At 49.3% G+C, this 21,542-nt stretch overlaps 1 protein-coding gene across 2 annotated transcripts in view; it reads right to left on the bottom strand.

Annotated features, from left to right (window-relative positions):
* The window catches only part of LOC126523968 (protein 5NUC-like), a 648,261-nt gene that overhangs the window by 132,528 nt on the left and 494,191 nt on the right, over nucleotides 1-21,542 (bottom strand). For both annotated transcript variants that reach the window (XM_050172368.3, XM_055067017.2), the window contains one exon: nucleotides 13,013-13,269. In XM_050172368.3, the coding sequence (XP_050028325.1) occupies nucleotides 13,013-13,269 (257 nt within the window). The remainder of the gene's footprint in view (nucleotides 1-13,012; nucleotides 13,270-21,542) is intronic.

Below are 21,542 nucleotides of genomic sequence, written 5' to 3'. Positions count from 1 at the left end.
TCTAGAAGACTTTGTTAATTCTTTGCGACCTCTCTTTGATACCTTCGAAGAGAGCACGCACGCTAAATACCATTCAATGTTATCAGGATGAGGGCAAACGCATCGTTTTCAGTAAGCACCCGGATGGAAAAAGCGATAGTGCGCTACAAGGTAGAAAAAAGTTTATCGTAGAGACCTACAATGTTGTACTTGCCAGTCTAGGCTCTGCTTTGCGAGTGCGAAAGGCCGCCTACACTGAACTCTGCGAAAGGTTCGGATTCTTAAAATTGCTGACAGAAGTTGGGAGTGAGGCCTGTCTGGCACAGCAGGCTGAGAACTTGGTGAAAACCTACAAAAATGATTTGGAGCCAGCATCTTGCGCTGAAATTGTTCAATTTGCAAACTTTCTGCGCAACTCTGTGGGCCAGGACAAAAGTCCCCTGGCAATAATGAAGTTGCTGCAGGAAAGAAAGCTTATTGATGTGTTTTCGAACCTCTCGATTGCGTTGCGAATGTACTTAAACATACTCGTAGCAAACTCTGAGACCGAACGATCGTTTTCCAAGTTGTCGCTGATAAAAAATCGCCTTCGTTCGAGCCTCCTTGACGACAAGGTGAACTCGCTTGCTATCATGTCCAGTGAAAGTGACCTCCTCCGCGATCTATCCTTTGAACAGACTATATCTGATTTCGCCAAAGCGAAAGTGCGAAATATGCCATTTTAAAGAGGACTGTTTGCGCTATGCACGAATAGTTCCAATCAGTTCGTTGTGTCGCCTTCCAGCCTTTCTTTATCCGGCCCTGCCTCCTGGTGCGGTCCTTCTACATAGTGCTTAATTTGTTAGGCGCTGAAAATGCCACAGGAATGTTCACGAGGGTTGCAATGTGGGCTTGTTGGTAATGCATCTTCAAGGGGAGTACGGTAGCTCGATTAAAAGGCGGGACAAAAGAAGACACCTAGGGACACACACAGCGCTATCTTTTGATCGTGCTACCGTACTTCCCACAGGAATGTTATTGCATTGTGCTATTTTCTTGAGTCCGTGCGACTATATTTGCATGCACGGTATGGCTGCTACCCTATTGTTCTCTGTACTGGGCCACACTGGCGATGATGCCTTAGGTTGAAATTGCTTCAGTAATTCCTCAGGTATCGATGCGATGATGTGGGTAGGGTATACAGAATCACGAAGGCGTTTCACTTGTTGTGTGAAGCCTACATTGAATAGACGCCGACACGATTTGTATAGAGCATTGATTAAGCACATCTTTAGTATGCCTCTCTTGACAAGCTTAGAAGGCGAAGAACGAAATGAAAGCAATGGTTTGTTGGCGCACGGATGATAATACCAGCCTGTTTGATGGTGCATTACAACCATTTGTAGGTCTAAAAACCGTATGGCACCGTCACTAGGTTATTCAAAAGTAATATCAAGCGGACTGAGACACTCTCGTACAACGCAGAGTACACTGCCACATTTCTGCTCAAAATATTCATAATTATAATTAAGGACAAGGAGGAAACCTTCTACATATCGAAATACTTTAAGAACATTTGAATCTTTCAACCTTTCTTTCAGGCATCTGTCTAACATGTCTCTTAGCACCTGAACATGCCTCTTAGTGCTAGTTGGAATCGGTTGGCACAGGACAGGGGTAATTGCAGATCGCAGGGCCTTCGTCCTGCAGTGGACAAAATAGGCTGATGAAGAAGAAGAAGATGATGATGATGAAGAGAGCATAATAGCAATCTAAACAAAGAACAGGTCGATGGTTTTCTTGCGCAGCACTGCAGGAGATGGTCCTGCTGGCCTCTCTTTAAAGATAGAGTGATCCTAGAAAGAGCCTTCACGAAATGACAGGCTTATCATTGAAGCACATCACATCGCCATCTTCAGTGGGTCTTGTGTCAGCAAACCATAAAGCTCATTATCAGGAAAAGAGGTGGAATTTATGCGCTTGGCATGATTATTTAACACTGTCTTCACATTCTGCCATGAGAAACTATATCAGGTTGCTCGGAGCACGTACAGGTGGGAGAAAGGTATATATGTATGCTGTGATCCCGCAATAAATCCTCGTTGTTGAAAGTTAGCGCGAAACGTGCGTGTCGTCTGTCTTCTTCTTTTGTCCGGTTTCTGATGCGCTACACCTTTTGCCTCCATCTAGATATTGACACGTGTACCTATCTTTATCGGGCGACCACGTTTCGCCGCTTAACAACTGTAATCGCACAGCGACGGACGCGCCTGCATGTATCCGACGTTTCTGGAAAATTATCGATGCTTCTACCCGGCTGTCTGTTGTCGCCGAACCTCGTGTTATCTGATTTCATCGCGTAACGCGAATGGTGTAGAACTTTGTGGAAAGCACGGGGGTCGAAACGATTAGACTGGAACATTCGACGACTGCTCTATAAAAGCCGACGCGCTTGACCCGCTGATCAGATTTTCGACGATCGCCGACTGTATTCGCCGCTTTCGTTGTGCTATAAGTGTAGCCTGTTTTGTGGGCACAGGTTCGCCCAATAAAATCTAGTTTTGCCTTTCACAGTATTGCCACTGTGTTCTTAACGTCACCACCACGTGACATCTGGTGGAGGTGCTAGTGTGTTCATGTACCGAACGCCCCCGCAAAGCCGCGATCCAAGCCCGAAGCCCGAGGACAAGACCAACATCGCCCAAGACCAGCGTGCTAGCCGCAGACTTCAAGGACTGCCCCCAGAGCACGAACTTCTACCTGAGTCGACAAAAAAGATCGTGGTCAAAACAACCCCAATGGCTGCCCCAGCGTCCCCCGTTATCCTACAACAACCTCGGGACCCACCAACCTTCCATGGAGCAGTGACTGAAGACCCGGAATCATGGCTGGAGACCTACGAACGCATCGCGACGTTCAACAACTGGGACTCCGACGACAAGCTGCGGCATATCTACTTCGCCTTAGAAGACGCCGCCAAAACTTGGTTTGAGAACAAGGAATCGACCTTGACAACGTGGGACCTGTTCCGTAGCTGCTTCCTGCGCACCTTTACAAGCGTCGTGCGCAAGGAAAGGGCTGAAGCTATGCTGGACGCCCGAGTGCAGCTACCAAACGAGAACGTTGCCATCTTTACGGAAGAAATGAGCCGCCTATTTCGCCACGCCGACCCGGAAATGTCCGAGGAAGAGAAAGTCCGGATACTGATGCGTGGTGTAAAGGAGGAACTTTTCGCCGGTATGGTACGAAGCCCACCGAAGACCGTCGACGAGTTTCTTCGCGAGGCCACTAGCATCGAGAAGACTCTCGAGATGCGAAACCGGCAATTCGACCGCCGCACCAACTCTACAAACTATGCCGGCGTTCAATCGCTGGCCTCCGACGACCTGCGCGAGGCTATCAGGGCAGTCGTACGAGAGGAGCTCCAGAAGATCTTCCCGTCGTCGCAGCCTCAAGTGGCCTCGATCGCTGACATCGTCAAAGATGAGGTTCAGCGGTCGCTTGGGGTTCCGGAGGTGCAACCTCAATTACCTTAACCCCAGCCAGAAGCGATGACCTACGCCGCCGTCGCACGCCGTCAAGCTCCTCCTCCGCGACCGCGACAGGGCCCTGTAACGCCGCAATTCCGTCGACCACCCCCGCCACCAGCATGCCCACCCGTCGCCCAGCGCAGCTAACCGAGGAAGACAGACGTATGGCGCGCTCCTGACCACCGCCCGCTGTGCTACCACTGCGGAGAAGCGGGTCACGTCTACCGACGATGTCCATACCGGGAGATGGGACTGCGAGGTTTCGCGGTCAACGCTCCGCGCCCGCAGCAAGGTGAACGCCCTCGCGATATCGCTGACTACCTCGCGGCTACTCAGAGGAGCTCTCGACGAGCGTCGCGTTCGCCATCACCAGGCCGCTACCTGTCGCCGCAGCGCCGACCATTCACTGGCCCAGCCCGGGCCCATATCCAGAAAACTAAAGGCAGCAACCGATGGAGGTGCGGTTGCTGTCCGTCGAACTGACGAAGACCCACCGCCGCCGATGAAGACGCCGAAGAAACTACCTCGACAACATAACGACACGCCGCCGTCCTGATGAAGTCTGGAAAGAAAGAATGCGACGACGAAAGACGACCTGACGACGTCACATACCAGCCACAGGTCAACGCGACGCAGCCGTGATCCGACGCCAAGACCTAACTGCAACGCCAGACAAAGAACCACCGACCTCGAGGTGCTTCTGGACGGCCACGCAGTTACCGCCTTAGTGGACACAGGGGCTGATTACTCCGTAATGAGTGGACACATCGCCGCCCAGTTGAAGAAAGTTAAGACCGCATGGGAAGGCCCTCAAATTCGGACCGCTGGAGGAGACCTCATCACACCGACTGGAATCTGCACGGCAAGAATATCCATTCATGACCGGACTTACCCTGCCACCTTCGTTATCCTCCAACAGTGTTCACGAGACGTCATTTTCGGTATGGACTTCCTGGACCAACACGGCGCAATCATCGACCTGAAGTCGAAGTCAATAACGCTGTCGGAAGATAAAGCGATGCCGCCGGAGAGACCTCGTAGTCACCACGCCTTGAGTGTGCTCGAAGATCAAGTGAGCATCCCGCCGCGCTCCAGCATTATTATTTCCGTCGGCACTGAAACACCCGCTGACGTAGAAGGCGTCATCGAGGGCGACCAACATCTACTGCTCGACCGTGAAATTTGCGTCGCAAGAGGGATCGCTCGACTCCACGGAGAGCAAGTGGAAGTTATGCTAACCAACTTCAACCAAGAGTTCAAGCACATCCACAAGGGCACGACAATCGCATACATCGATGAAACTGTGGAAACCAGCAATGCCTTTGTCCTCTCGGATTCAGCCGCATCTACCCCGATGAGCATTGTCCCCGAACCAGACTTCGACGTGAATCCAAGTCTTCCTATGAGTAAGCAGCAACAGAACAGAAGTCTTCTCCTACGATACAAAGACTGCTTTTGGACGTCATCGAGGATTCGACAAACATCAGTTGCAAAACATCGCATAATAACCGAAGAGCGCTCGACCACTCCGCCAGAGGCCTTACCGTGTTTCGACGCGAGAACGTGACGCTATGAGGCAACAAGTCGACGAAATGCTGCGCGACGACATCATCCAGCCGTCGAAAAGCCCGTGGGCCTCTCCTGTAGTCCTGGTAAAGAAAAAGGACGGAACCCTACGCTTCTGCGTCGATTATCGTCGACTGAACAAGATCACGAAGAAGGATGTGTACCCCCTTCAACGGATAGACGGCGCATTGGATCGGCTCTGCAGCGCTAAATACTTCTCGTCGATAGACCTTTAAGTCTGGCTACTGGCAAATAGAAGTCGACGAGAGATATCGCGAAAAGACTGCCTGCATCACGCCAGACGGCCTCTACGAGTTCAAGGTCATGCCATTCGGACTGTGCTCGGCGCCTGCAACGTTTCAGCGCGTCATGGACACGGTGTTAGCCGGACTGAAGTGGCAGACGTGCCTTGTTTACCTGGATAACGTCGTTGTCTTCGCCGGAAATTTCGACGATCACCTTAGGCGGCTTGCGACCGTGTTAGAAGCTATCAACTCATCAGGGCTCACTCTGAAGCCGGAAAAGTGCCGTTTCGCTTACGATGAGCTTTTGTTCCTAGGCCACGTGATCAGCAAATCAGGAGTACGCCCCGACCCACAGAAGACAGCTGCCATCGCAAAGTTCCCGCAGCCAACCGACAAGAAGGCAGTGCGAAGATTCCTTGGCATGTGTGCCTACTATAGGCGCTTTGTCAAGGACTTTTCACGCATCGCTGAGCCGCTGACAAAGCTAACTAAATGTGACGTCGAGTTCAAGTGGGAAACGCCGCAGGCCGACGCATTTCAAGAACTCAAACGACGCATGCAGTCGCCTCCCGTACTTGCGCACTTCGACGAGCACGCCGATACCGAAATACACACTGACGCCAGTAGCCTAGGCCTCGGTGCCGTCCTAGTCCAGAGAAAAGATGGACATGAACACGTGATAGCTTACGCTAGCCGGTCGTTGTCAAAAGCGGAAGGCAATTATTCTACAACCGAAAAGTAATGCCTCGCCATCGTTTGGGCTACAGCCAAATTTCGCCCTTACCTCTATGGCAGGCCATTCAAAGTGGTCAGCGACCATCACGCGTTGTGTTGGCTAGCTAACTTAAAGGACCCTTCAGGACGGCTGGCGCGGTGGAGTCTCAGACTACAAGAATACGACATCACTGTAACATACAAGTCTGGAAGAAAACACTCAGATGCCGATTGCCTATCACGCACCCCCATTGACCCACCGCCGCAAGATGACGAGGATGACGACGCCTTCCTTGGCATAATAAGCGCGGAAGACTTCGCCGAACAACAACGAGGGGACCCGGAGCTAAAAGCCCTTGTCGAGTATTTGGAAGGGCACACCGACGTTGTCCCTAGGGCATTTAAGCGTGGATTATCTTCGTTCACGCTTCAAAACAATCTACTCGTGAAGAAGAACTTCTCACCAGTCCGCTCCAGCTACCTTCTTGGTGTACCGTCAGCGCTGCGTCCAGAGATACTGCACGCCCTACACGGCGATCCAACCGCTGGGCACCTCGGATTCTCCCGGACGCTGTCGAGAATACAGGAAAGGTATTACTGGCCGCGTCTGACCGCCGACGTCGCCCGTTACGTCAAGACATGCCGAGATTGTCAACGACGCAAGACACCACCGACAAGGCCAGCAGGATTACTACAGCCGATGGAAACTCTTCGCCGACCATTCCAGCAGATTGGGATGGATTTGTTGGGGCTGTTTCCGATGTCAACATCCGGGAATAAGTGGATCGTCGTGGCGACGGACTATCTCACCCGCTTTGCTGAAACTAAAGCTCTACCAAAAGGCAACGCAGCCGAAGTGGCGAAATTTTTCGTCGAAAACATCCTGCTGCGACATGGTGCCCCAGAAGTCCTCATCACCGACAGAGGAACGGCTTTTACAGCAGAGCTCACCCAATCCATTCTGCAGTACAGCCAGACAAGCCACAGGAGGACAACTGCCTACCATCCGCAGACGAATGGTCTCACGGAGCGCCTGAACAAGACCCTAGCCGACATGCTAGCAATGTACGTCGACGTCGAACACAAGACATGGGACGCGGTCCTGCCATACGTAACCTTTGCGTACAACACGGCGGTGCAAGAAGCAACACAGATCACGCCGTTCAAGCTGGTCTACGGCAGGAACCCGACGACGACGCTTGACGCCAGGCTGCCGCACGTAACTGACGAAGGAAATGTTGACGTCGCTAGCTATCTCCAGCGCGCCGAAGAAGCCCGACAGCTAGCCCGCCTGCGAATCAAGAGCCAGCAGAGGACCGACAGCCGACACTACAACCTCTGACGACGCTTCGTCGAGTACCAGCCTGGCGACCATGTTTGGGTCTGGACCCCGATACGCCGACGATGACTCAGTGATGACTCATCCGACGTATTAGCGCTCGGGACTACGAGGTCGTGCCAGACGGCATTTCGCATTCACAGCGGCGCCGTGCACGATCTGAAGTGGTCCACGTGGTGCGCCTTAAACCCTTTTACGGACGCTGACGAACTTCGTCATTTTTGTTCTTTTCTTTGCTACGAGTGCTTTTGTTTATTAACTTCGTTTGTTTGCAGCATCGGGTCGATGCTTTTTAAGAGGGGGGTAATGACACGTGTACTTATCTTTATCGGGCGACCACGTTTCGCCGCTTAACAACTGTAATCGCACAGCGACGGACGCGCCTGCATGTATCCGACGTTTCTGGAAAGTTATCGATGCTTCTACCCGGCTGTCTGTTGTCGCCGAACCTTGTGTTATCTGATTTCATCGCGTAACGCGAATGGTGTAGAACTTTGTGGAAAGCACGCGGTTCGAAACGATTAGTCTGGAACATTCGACGACTGCTCTATAAAAGCCGACGCGCTTGACCCGCTGATCAGATTTTCGACGATCGCCGACTGTATTCGCCGCTTTCGTTGTGCTATAGGTGTAGCCTGTTTTGCGGGTACAGGTTCGCCCAATAAAATCTAGTTTTGCGTTTCACAGTATTGCCACTGTGTTCTTAACGTCACCACCACGTGACAATATATCAGCAAGCCCAACGTGGAACTTAGTTAGGCTATAAACACGCCTTTACAGCCGCCCGCGTCCAGGCAATACGACTGCAACGAGAAGCTCCAGAGCTGAAGGTGAGCGAGGCCGAAGCAATCCGGCACTATTACCTGTGGGTTGCTTAACCGTGACTAAGATGAGGTGCACGCAGGCCAAGCTTCGTCGTCGCGCGAGACGAATGTTCTCCGCTGGGCTGACAGATGGCGCCACCGCCATAGCGAGCGTCCGCTAGGGAGGGCACGCCAGGTGGTGGAAGAGGAGGAAGGGTACATAAAAGCGTGCGCTCGTCGGTGAACTTCAGCCTGTACCAACACCACCAAGACTAGTTCTCTAGAGGGTGTTGCCTGTACCTGCTCCGAAAGCAATAGCGCCTCTTCCGCTACACAACGAACTTCTCTCTCTCTCTTCGGAAACGGCAGACGCTGACGGGCTAGAACGTTAGCGCTCGCTGCCCTGAGAGCGCCAACAAGAGCGAATGATCCCTCGTTTCGGGTAGGCAAACATGAACTGCACATGCTAGCTCAACGCAGCGATAGAGATTATAAATGACGTGACTGGAGTAATAAACACTAGCAATAAATTCATACGATTTTCACACGGAACCAACAATTACTCGATAACAACATAGATAATTATAATGAAGGAAGAGATGATTGCATGAACAAGAACAGAACAAGAAAATCAGATCATCACAAGGAAAGAACATACAGAAATAGATAATCGCAAGAAAAGAACGGGTACACAAAAGAAAATGACAAGGCAAACACAGGGGAGCCAGAGCTCCGCTGTTTCCTCAGATTTCACAAGCGTGGATGTGGCATTAGTTATTATTTTTTTTTTTTTTGGTGCTGGGTTTGGCCTGGTGGGAGTGGTTTCCTTTGCAGCGGCGAAAGCCTGTTCACCCGCTAGGGGTTCTGCGTTATTAGCCCTTATGGCGCCAACCTTTTGCTCCTCCTGCCAACGACGGCATCAGGGATCGTCCGCAGCATGGTTGGCACCACAGTTGGGACAGCGGGCCCTCGAAGCAGTACAGGGACCTTCATGTTGTTGTCCGCAATGCAGGCAGCGGATTGGCACTGGCAGGCAGCGGTGAGATGACCTAGCCTTCTGCAGTTTGTACAAAGCGTAGGGCGCGGGCGTGCAGGGCGGACTGCGAACGGCAGCTTGAAGATATCCAGGTGGGACGGAGGTTTGCTTGCTGCGAAGACAACTGTTAGTTTGTTGCCATTCCTTTCCCCTCAGAGCACCCGGACAAGTGCGGGGATGGCGGCGAGCAGCTCGTCCGTGTATTCTCCGTCGATGCCACGGACGTAACCCCTGGACTGGCTTTGGTCCGCTGGGATGCGTGCTCGAACAGCCACTCCTCAGATGGAATCCATAGACAGCAGCTCTTGTTGTCGTTCCTGATGTTCGTGTCTGCAACAATGTTCAACTTGGTGTTGACCCTTACAGCAAGGACGCCAGGTCGGGCAGACAGGGCCTGTGCAATTACGAGGCGTGACGAGCGATGAAACGACACCGACTGCTCCGCTGGCCGGAATAGCACCGTGCCTGCAACTGGCTGCGATGAGAGCTTCAGTGGAGGAGGTGGTCCAGTCTTTGGAAACACCGGGCGCTTCCCGCAGGGTCGCTTGCGCCTTTGGACGACCGCGAAGCCATCCTCAGGGGCTGATACGAGAGGTCTCGAGGGTGAAAGTGAAGGAGCATTGCCTTCAGGGGTGTGCTGTGAAGTGACCATCACTTCAGCATGCGCGGACGAGGCTGCAACAACTTCGGATGCTCCAGGTGGAGGGGGCCCCTGGTTGGGGTTAGGGGCACTGTGAATATCCCTTCGAGATGCACGAGACAGGCCTGCTTCCGCAGCAGCGTGGGCTGCCGCGGGAGACACGGTGTCCATAGTCTCGTCGTTTGCACCTTATTTCTCTGGTGTGACACCCGGTGGCGGCATCTTATACGGTGCTTCGTCGCCACCTTCGTTGTCGCGCGCACGTTTGCGAGTGCTTGTGGTGTTCATGCGTTGATCACAGGAACCACCAGAGTCCTCGGGGAGGGGACTAGAGCATGCCTCCTGTGCACTGGGATCAGTTGCTGTATCAGAAGTATGTGCAAAGTCTATTCCGTCAGCACGGGCGGCGCTGACTTGAGCGAGGGACAGCGAGCTCGGAACTGCAGCCGCAGCGACTGCGAAGAGTAGGGGTGGGGGGTGGGACCAGCGGCTGCCTGCTTCGCCAGCCACTTGTCAACAATGCTGGCTGCCTGTGTGACCTCGCGCTGCCGCAACGTCGAAATGTTGAAGGGCAGCGGGAGGGCAAGTGAGGCACTGGCCGACCTCCGGTGAGGCTTCTTGGCGCTCGGACGTGCTTGTGTTGCAAACGCATGCATGGCCACGTGCGCACGTGGTGTCCGCAAGAAAGTCAGGAGGTAAAAACAAGTGCACTAATGAGGGGAGTCGGTGTCGTATAGTCCTTGCCTTCTCACGTCACCTTCCCACCCTCTCTTGTATGGGAACTGCCTCTTCCCCTCCCTCTCCTTCTCTTCTCTCTACAGTTCTATCTGCGTCCCCTCTGGGCTCGCACGTTAGCAGAAAGCGCTCTGCAGTTTCTGCAATGCTTCTGAGGGGAGTCACGGGTAATTGCAGCTTTCAAGCGGCTAAAGTGGCGACGGCCAGGGAGCTCCAGAGGGCATTGTGCACATACGATGCAATTGGGTGAAAACCAGTTTCTCCCGTCGCCTTTCCTCTCTGACTCGCGCCTGTCAAACACGCTCTGAACCGCCCCCTGACGCGGTGTGCGCGACAGCATCCCACAGCAGCAGCAGCAGCAGCAGCAGTGGGAAAGTCGAAGGAAGAGGCAAAGAAAGCTTCGCTTTAAAAGTGGAGGCAACAATGCTAATCTCATAAACTTCAAGTTTAAAGCACTGATTTTTCGTTTTCGCAAGGTCGAGCAATTTTCTATTTGCGTGCCTGGTGGCAAGAGAAAAATCTTGACGTATCGGACATGACGAGCCTTTCAGTCTGTGAGCAACTATAAGGATAGTTTGTTTATCCTTGAAAAAAATCAACTTTGCGATGATGGACCGACATTTATTAGTGGAAACACCTCCTAATGCACGCGCTCGACCTGTGAGTTAACCAAGTCAGGCTCGAGCTGTTCCGAGTAGAAATTTATGATTTTCCGCTTCTCATCATTTTCATCCTCGGCACCAACAAACAACAGGTTACTACGTCACATACAGCTTTCAGCATCTTTACATAGTGGAGATGGTGAACGCAGTCGAACCGATACGTTGTTGCGCACCTGAACTTTTCCGAGGGGCGCGAGCGTGCTTTTGAGTGCGTCTGTTCTGCCCACTAATTATCTCTCACATCTGTACCGTCTTGCCTTTTTTTTCAATTTTGAGCTCAATTAGGTAACCGACGGTCTAGCTGCAAGTCTGTGCATAGTTCCTACAACTCAAGCGAGCGTTTCAGTAATAGCTTCAGTATTAGGGCTGGGGTGTTGTTCTAGATTCGCGCAAAACTGAATGACTATATTACATAGTCTATAACAAGAACCCGAAAGGACTGAGATTGCATGGTACGATCTATCACATAGCACTTAGGGGCACGATGCCGCAGTGAGACAATAGTTACGACTCTTGAGACCAAAAGTACCACGTCGGTAAATAACGTGCAATTACAGCTGCGGTAAGAGCCTTATTCTCGTGGCATTGCCATGCCTAAACAAATTTCCCCACAATGTAGCCATAAGAACGCTATAAAGCGGGAGGAATGTAGGCCTCTCAGATTGAAGATGCAGGGAACGGCCGTTGCGCCGTCTTGTGACGGTCGGCAGCGTTGGGTGGCGTTGCGCGCTCTTTAAAAGAGGGCCTCGCCGCGTATTTTCTTCACGACAACATTAAGAAAGTAAAGAATGTGGCGTCCAACAGTTTCCTTGTCCTTAATGGCAGAGGTGCAGCTCACCATTTGAACTAGGAAAGTATGCTTGGCAGTGAATTTACTTTCTCCCCCCCCCCTTGTATGTATAGTAATATAGGCTTTATATCTGTGTTAAATAAACAACAAGTTACTGCTACTACCCACATTAAAACTAAAATTATTGACAGAAGCAAAAGCGAAAGGAAACGTTTGGGTATGGAAGCTAGAAACAGCAACTTTTGGTGTGATGCGTTCCTCGATATCATTATCAATAAAGGAGCTCAAATCTCTGCATACTCGTTAAACTAAATACATTCTAATAATGAGTGTGGCCTCCAATGTGTCGGCTTGTCGTTCCCATCTGTGTTTAAGTAGAAATGTACTAGTTCCCTATAATGATTTTAGGGGTAAAGGCACAATTGTGAATACTTGAAATAAATCTATTGTGGTAAGTTATCGCTTGAGTTCTTTCAAGTGTCCTCTGTGCCTAGCGAGTGAGTTGTAGCGCGGACAGCGAACAAGTTCACAAGGAAGCACAAAAGAAAACACACACGTAGCGCGTTCTGCCTTCTCGTGTCCTTGTTGCCTGTCCGTTCCACAACTCACTCGTTTCAAGATTAACAACCAACAGGTCAACATCGCTACTCTCATTGACTTCTACGTCCTGGTGGTTGTGCTTGGACTACAACAAATTAAGGAAAAGTGCGTGGGATCGCTTTAGCAATCAAATTTGTTTTATTTCCCTATACCTGATGTTCACAATCTGCTGAGACTCGAAATCTAGATTTGTGCAAGCAAGACCACCGCTAGTAAAGTACAAAGCTTTCGTTTACGCATTGAAGCGTCTGTTTGCGACAGCGCCCGAACTGTAAAATAGAAATTGCATACATTTTTCGAGAACGTAGGATTTATACTGGAAGGAGTTTGTTCATGTGTAAACAGCAACACTCGAATCACTTTCGGTCATTCTATTACTGCCGAGGCTTCTGACCTGTTCATCAATAGACGCCCTGATTCCGCCTGCATTAGCAATGACAGCAGCCACGCTTGTCCAAGCTCCTCGCGGACTGGGTAGCGAAGCCATCTTCTTCAGGAAGGCGTCCATAATGAGGTTGCCCAGGTTGCACTCCGCCAGGCGGCACGTCGGCTTATCTCCCTGCAGATACACCTTGCTCTCGGCCACGCCCATTGCTCGTCCTTGTGCGACACGGTCACGGTAGCGATCCAGAAGTGCGACACCGGCGGAATCTGCACAGCGCCGAGGGAGAATTTCAGTGCGCCTTGGTATTATAATACTAAATGACGCAGCATCAATCTCTATGCTTCAGCAACAAAAACGGAATAAGAAAATTGCACCAATTATAAGGCGTCAGCATTCTCAGGGTACTAAATTTACACACATATTAAGGGCTCTGTGCCTATTTTCTAAGCGTTTTCTTGCCAAGCTGGGTCACTGTTTAGTCTATGGTTGAATGAGACTGGGGACTGTTGTGCTGAGGGAACAGGATTGGAAACCAACACTTGGAAAAACTGGAACCGTTGAGTGTAGGTCAATGTGCACGTATACGTGCCGCTCTCCAACAAACCTATTTCCGGAAGACTGTAGATGCGGCGCTGGGCGCGTACTGCTCTTCAGTGGAATTCTGTGACGCCGACTTGGAGAACTATGCATGTGCCACTCCGCTTGTGCTAATCTTTCACGAACCTCTTTTATGCCAATTAGGGTCACAGGGTATGTGCCTGTATATAGGTGTCGCTTTTTAGTGAACGCGTTTGAAACCTAGTTTTTACTTTCACCTTATTACCTTAAAGGCCCCACTGTGGGGGGTATTACATAAGGGGTGGGTGTACAAAAAAGAAAACACGTTGACCATTCGGGGTGAGTAGCTCTTACAGCGCCAATGAAGGCGTGTGGTTTGGTGATGGCCACGACGACATTGGGAATACGGTTCCAGTCTACAGTGGTGCGTGAAAAAAAGGAGGACGAAAAGGTGGCAGTATGGGTTCGGGGGCAAGCAATACTTAGGGAATGTCCTGTACGAAGGGATATGTGAGCTAGTGGTAATATGTAAGGTATTTGACTGAGGGAACTATGGCATATCTTGTGAATTCGGGAGACTAGCGATGCGACGGCGACAGTAAAGGGGAGGCAGAGCTGTTTCTGTCTTTACTGAAGATATGCTTATCTTCAATGACTTTAGAAAAACTTTAGAAAAAAGGGGTGCTTACTCCTCCAAGACGAATGCACACGAGCCTCCACCATTAGGCACGCTTTCTAGACTAACGTCATGAGCCCGCTGGCCGTTGACCCCGCCGATGGAGGAGATGGCCGCGCGCGCTTCTGACGGGCCGAGCCAGGTCAGTCGTGTGCGTCTGCCCCTTCTCAGACTGAATCCCCAAACTCTTTGTGGTGGTCTGTCATGCCGGAAATATCATTGCGAACTTACGATGCACCATCTGTGCCAAGTGCGTCTGTTCTGAGCCGTGATCCGGCGACTAAAGATTCCATCCAGCGAGCATCGCTGGCATTGCACCAAGCTTCGTCTGAAAGCAGCACCCCGCGGCGACACAGCACCACAAACAAACTCCTCCGTGCTTGTTCCATGGTGTTCTCTTTTGCTACAAAGTGAACTTATACGACACGGAAAGTTTGACGCAATCTGGCGCCTACTGCTAGCGGCGAGTGCGTTCATGTACTGCGTTATTGTGTTTTTCGTCACACGGGGTTAAGTGATGGAGCAAAACCATTATCAGGAGAAATGAGAAAAAGCATGCGCGGATGAGACAATCCTACAACTTCCTGGACACAGAAGATTTGTGAAACCAACCTCCAACGCAAAGATTCGTTGCTGGCAGCTCAGCGCGAGCTATCGTTGTCAACAGTGTTATAAGACAGCCGAGCGTTTAACGGCGTCATTAGAGCGTTGTATACTAGCATCGAATGATTGCTGTACACCAAACTTACAGCCAGTGACACGCGCGGCTTGAGCGAATGTCATTGAATTCATCATCATCATCTGCAGCCTGGTTACTGCAGATGATGATGATGCCCACTGCAGGGCAAAGGCCTCTCCCATACTTCTCCAACTACCCCGCTCATGTACTAATTGTGGCCATGTTGTCCCTGCAAACTTCTTAATCTCATCCACCCACCTAACTTTCTGCCGCCCCCTGCTACGCTTCGCTTCCCTTGGAATCCAGTCCGTAACCCTTAATGACCACCGGTTATCTTCCCACTTCATTACATGTCCTGCCCATGCCAATTTCTTTTTCTTGATTTCAACTAAGATGACATTAACTCGCGTTTGTTCCCTCACCCAATCTGCCCTTTCTTATGCCTTAACGTTACACCTATCATTTTTCTTTGCATAGCTCGTTGCGTCGTCCTCAATTTAAGTAGAACCCTTTTCCTAAGCCTCCAGGTTTCTGCCCCGTACGTGAGTACTGGTAAGACACAGATGTTATACACTTTTCTCTTTTCATTGAATTAGTAACGGTCAGATATTTGTTCGGTGGATGTATGATTTTCCCTTTATTATTTAGTTCACTCCACCTTGCGGGTTTCTGAAGAACTATTAAATAGAACTCTAGCCTTTGCTTCTGAGTTGTTGATAAATTAGACTTCGCCTGCCATCTGCTAGCAGGCTGGTCAGCTCATATGTAGAGCGGCTGCACCGGAAAGGCGGTGGTCCCGGGTTGCAATCCCGGACGTGGACGAATTTTTCAACTGGCAAGCTTTCCTTTCGAGAAATCCGTATGGGTTTCCTTTGTAGCACTTAGCTTCGTTTAGGTAGATGCCTAATTTTCTCTTTATTAATTACTTATCTCAACCTTGCGGCTTTGCGCAGAACTATTACGTCAAACTCTTGCCTTTGCCTGGGCTGCTGGCAGGGCAGGGTTGCTGTGCACGCCGGTGACACGCCGGCTGACACACGGGCGTTGACACGTGATTGTCAGATGGCCGGGACCCTGGCCGTGTGCACAGCACTCCATTATTGTCAATTTGATACGCTAACAAACCTTCGCTCGTTGGCGCACCCACTCGCCTTACGCTCTCTCCGTTTTAGAAGAACGCAACCTATATATACTGCGGTGAGGAAAGCTTATGTCGCCTTGAAGAAAAGCCCACTTGTCGAAACGTTGTCTCCTGCTTTCACCTTGTTCTCGTTTTGCTCATCGTCCTTAATTTCCATCTCCCGCCTTCCCCGTGTTCTCTGTGGATTTCTACCGACGGAAAATGAAGGAAAAAGGTAAGCGCTTTCTGGTTTCCTTCTCACACGTAGCACTAACAGGAGGCAGTCATTACAAGTACATGCACTTACACTTCCCACCAGGCCCGCGCTCACCACACATTAGCTTTAAGAGCGGCGCCACAACGCACACCATCCGGGACGTCATTGCCGCAGCACCACAGCACATCACACATTTCGTCGTTCACTGCGGGACTAATGACTTTAACGACGACACCTATGACAACGCAGTTAAGGCCATGAAAACGCTCACAAACGAGTTGCGCACCAACAGACCAAACGCAGAAATCACCATGACAACAGGACTTCCCAGGATCGCAAACAAACACAGGCCACTTACTCAACAATCAGAGACTCCTAGCTCACGCACTAGGTACACGTAAGCTCAATGATTTTCTTCTGAAGATTGGAAACCAACGTGATAACGTTGATGTCATCCACCACACTGAAATACACCACTATACCCTGACATTCTACTCGTCCGGGACGGACTACACCCGAATTTTTATGGCGTCAAGGTAATGACTAACAAAATCAAGTCCAGGCTCAATAACGCTCTTAAATGGACGCAACCAACAACACTAATAAATCCTGCGTCCCACTTAGCTTCCACACAGGTACCATTTACCAGTGGTCCAGGTACCAATGGTACCTGGCCCAGTACCTGGTACCTGGTCCAGTGGTCCAGGTACCAGGTTCCAGTGGTCCCACTTCGCTAACCTCTTCTTGTTGCAAACTTTTAGAACACATTATTGCTTCTAAAATCAACAAATTTGTCGACGATAGAGCCATTCTATCTCCTATGCAGAATGGTTTTCAAAAGGGCCTCTCCACTGTAACCCAATTAACCACTGTAATTCACAGTCTTGCTAGCACTATAGACAAATCAGGGCGAACTGACATCATATATTTGGATTTCAGGAAAGCATTTGACCTTGTATCGCACGCAAAGCTAATAGAAAAACTTGAACATCTCAACATTCCTTCACATCTCGTAAGTTGGATACGCGCTTATCTCTCTAACCGTACGCAATTCGTAGTAGTTGATAATTGTTCTTCCAGCGCCCTTCCTGTCACTTCTGGTGTTCCCCAGGGTAGTGTTCTTGGGCCATTATTATTTACCATATATATTAATGACATTGTAGACACTGTTACTCCACCCGTACAAATAAAACTATTTGCTGATGACTGTCTCCTCTTTAATGAGATCACTTGCCAACAAGAACAAATTATTCTAAACTCTAACCTTCAAGACATACTAGCTTGGTGTGCGCGCTGGGATATGCAGCTTAACATTGATAAAACAGTATTTATAAAGATCACTAAAATAATTAATAAATTGTCGTTTACCTATAGCCTAGAATCCAAACCTCTCACGGAGGTCAATGAATATGAGTACATCGGTGTTACAATAGCCAGTAACCTTAGTTAGAACTCGCACATCTCCCATTTTTGCGACTCAGCTTTTAAGAAGCTTTGCTACCTGAGGCATAAATTAAAACACGCTCCTTCTGAAACCCGTCTTATCGCCTACACCTCTCTTGTCCATCCTAAAGTCGAGTATGCAGCCATTGTATGGGATCCCTGTACTAAAACTAACATCGATGCGCTAGAAATGATACATCGTAAAGCAGTAAGGTTCATCTTCTTTAAATATTAAAAAAAAATTATAGGGTTTTACGTGCCAAAACAACTTTCTGATTATGAGGCACGCCGTAGTGGAGGACTCCGGAAATTCGAAGACACTGCGGAATCAGGGTGTAGAAGAGCCGTACGTAAAAATACTGAAAGATATCTATAGCGGCTCCACAGCCACTGTAGTCCTCCATAAATAAAGCAACAAAATCCCTATAAAGAAAGGCGTCAGGCAGGGAGATACGATCTCTCCAATGCTATTCACAGCATGTTTACAGGAGGTATTCAGAGACCTGGATTGGGAAGAATTGGGGATAAGAGTAAATGGAGAATATCTTAGTAACTTGCGCTTCGCTGTTGATATTGCCTTGCTTAGTAACTCAGGGGACCAACTGCAATGCATGCTCACTGACCTGGAGAGGCAGAGCAGAAGGGTGGGACTAAAAATTGATCTGCAGAAAACTAAAGTAATGTTTAACAGTCTCTGAAGGGAACAGCAGTTTACGATAGGTAGCGAGGCACTGGAAGTGGTAAGGGAATACATCTACTTAGGACAGGTAGTGACTGCTGATCCGGATCATGAGAGTGAAATAATCAGAAGAATAAGAATGGGCTGGGGTGCGTTTGGCAGGCATTCTCAGATCATGAACAGCAGGTTGCCATTATCCCTCAAGAGAAAAGTTTATAACAGCTGTGTCTTACCAGTACTCACTTACGGGGCAGAAACCTAGAGGCTTACGAAAAGGGTTCTACTTAAATTGAGGACGATGCAACGAGCTATGGAAAGAAGAATGATAGGTGTAACATTAAGGGATAAGAAAAGAGCAGATTGGGTGAGGGAACAAACGCGCGTAAATTACATCTTAGTTGAAATCAAGAAAAAGAAATGGGCATGGGCAGGACATGTAATGAGGAGGGAAGATAACCGATGGTCATTAAGGGTTACGGACTGGATTCCGAGGGAAGGGAAGCGTAGCAGGGGGCGACAGAAAGTTAGGTGGGCAGATGAGATTAGGAAGTTTGGAGGGTCAACATGGCCACAATTAGTACATGACCGGGGCAGTTGGAGAAGTATGCGAGAGGCCTTTGCCCTCCAGTGGGCGTAACCAGGCTGATGATGATGATGATGATGGGGTTCTTTAACGTGCACCTAAATCTAAGTACACGGGTGTTTTCGCATTTCGCCCCCATCGAAATGCGGCCGCCGTGGCCGGGATTCGATCCCGCGACCTCGTGCTCAGCAGCCTAACACCATAGCCACTGAGCAAACGCGGCGGGTGATCTCTCTAAATATCGCTCACGTGATTCCCCAAGTCAGTTAATGGCTCAACACAATATTTAGTCTTTGCAACTAAGAAGAAAAATTCACAGGCTTAAATTTCTCTTCTTACTGAGTAATAATAAACTATCTGTTTCTCCCGAACCTTACATAACACCCCTTACTGCCCGCTGAACAAGACATCGCCACGCTGCCTCATTTACGCCTTATAATGGTAGAACCAATGTCTTTATGTCTTCCTTTTTCCCTCGAACAGTAACGGAAGGGAACAGCCTACCTTATAGCAAACTTCTCAGCACTGACTCAATAGCGTCTATGGCTATCTAATATTAGTGCTTGTTCTTATGAAATCTCCTTTCAATTTGTATCGTTCTGATTGATTTACGCGTTGTAGTAATTTTGAATTATGCACTCATTTTTTTCTATTACATTTCCGGTGCTTTGAAATTGTGCTTGTGAAACAGTGTTTCAATTTGTATCTGCCACCCTCTATGCATTATTTAGGCGCTTTACTCATTATGCATTTGTACTTGCTATTACATTTCTTCCGGAGGTTTTTTTTTTTACTCCTTCGTCAATCTATTGTGTTTTCTTTTTTTGTAGGTACTTTTCCCCTCCTGCCTGGGCATTTTAAGGCTTGCAGCATTCCTAAATAAATAAATAAAATAAAATAAACAAACGCCTGAAATATTCAACACCAGCTCGCACGCACGTTCCACCAAAGCTAGAACCCAAGAAGCCTCTTGGGGCTTCTGTGGGCTTCCGCTCATACGGAAGCCCGCAACCACCGGCGAAGCCTTCACGCAAACAGCTGCATACACTAATAAACAGACCGATACGCAGACAGATACACAGACAGACATCGGTGCAGGCCTCGACAAGAAAATTAAGCGTAAAAAGACACCACCTGAAGAGTTTTCGCAACGGAGGTCTGCCCGAACCAAACAGAAATGACTACCACGCACTAGGAACAGCACACGCAACTACTAATCTTGCCCTTTCCTCCAATCCCGCAAACTCGCCGCCAAACAAACAAATTACAGATTTCGCCTAAAAACTTATACATAGCTGCATTATTCTGGCAGGGGTTGTGGCCACAGAAACACACACTGACCAATAATCTTTGCATCTGCAGGCTTGTGTCGTCGTCTTTCCCTCCCCATGACCAACGTCCCGGTATCTGCTTCCACGTGTGACCGGCCTTCTGCGGCTGCGCGGATCAAGAATCTTCGGTGCTGTCGGAACCAGCGTTGCGCTTGCGCCACCAGCCCGCAGTAGGAAGAGGATAAAAGAAGGCGAAGTGGTGCGAGAACCTAATTTGGCAGCGGTCGTGGCAACAGGAACACACACTGACCAACGTTCTTTGCATCTGGAGGTTAGTCATAAGCGTATGTATCGTTGTCATTTGTAATTACAATATTGCTGCTGGCCGCTGCCAAATATTGCTGCTGAACTTCTGTTAACTTTTACTGCCAAGCTTGCGTCGTGTCACGCGGCCTTCCGGGTCTGGTCAGTGAACAATGCCTACAAATGCGGAGCTCACCAAAAGAATTGATGACATTGAATCCAAGCTTGGAAACGTAAGCGAAAGACTTTTTGATGACATTTTTGGGAAATTTCTGCTGAGGCCGAGCAATTCAGGCATAGACGTCGTAGAACTAAGAAAAGCACTGATAGTTTGGAAAGTAGTGTAGAATTTCTAAGCAAACTCGTCGAAAAGCTCAGTGCCGAAAACAATGAGCTAAAAGCCGAAAAAAAAAATGCTTTACAAGCAAACAACAACACTATCACAAAGAAAGTTGGTGAACTCGAACAATACTCTCGAGTGAACAACGTCGAGATTAAGGGCATTCCTTGCACACAAGGAGAGAAGACTGTGCGACAGTCTTACAAATTATTGGCAACGAAATTGGTTGCCCAGTAATGGCCACCGACCTCGACGTTGTTCATCGTGTTTCTACTAAAACAGAACGTAAAAATATCATCGCTCGCTTCTTCTCGAGAACGAAGAAAGCTGAGTTCGTGGCGAAAGCACGGAAAGCTAGACTCTGTCTGAGTGATATTGGCCTCGCAACGGCAAAGGAGAACCCTGTCTTCGTTAATGAACATTTAACACTTGAAAACAAAGCTCTCTTTTCCAAAGCTTTAGGTCTGAAAAGAAGACGATAAATTCGAGATTTCTGCAGACAGAAAACTGTCAAGTCAAGGCCCGGAAAACAAGGGAAAGCCGCGTCTTTCGCATCGCAACCGAATCCGACCTTTCAGCGATAACCTAACTCTAATCCACCTTTGCGCTACGCCTGTCACCTAGGCATGTCTCACAATTTCGTCCTAAGCTATCCAGTTAAACAATCTGC

Source organism: Dermacentor andersoni, chromosome 6, assembly GCF_023375885.2.
Source record: "Dermacentor andersoni chromosome 6, qqDerAnde1_hic_scaffold, whole genome shotgun sequence".
NCBI classification, from domain to species: Eukaryota; Metazoa; Arthropoda; class Arachnida; order Ixodida; family Ixodidae; genus Dermacentor; species Dermacentor andersoni.
The sequence above is the reverse complement of the archived record's forward strand: the minus strand, read 5'-3'. Positions and strand labels throughout refer to the sequence as shown.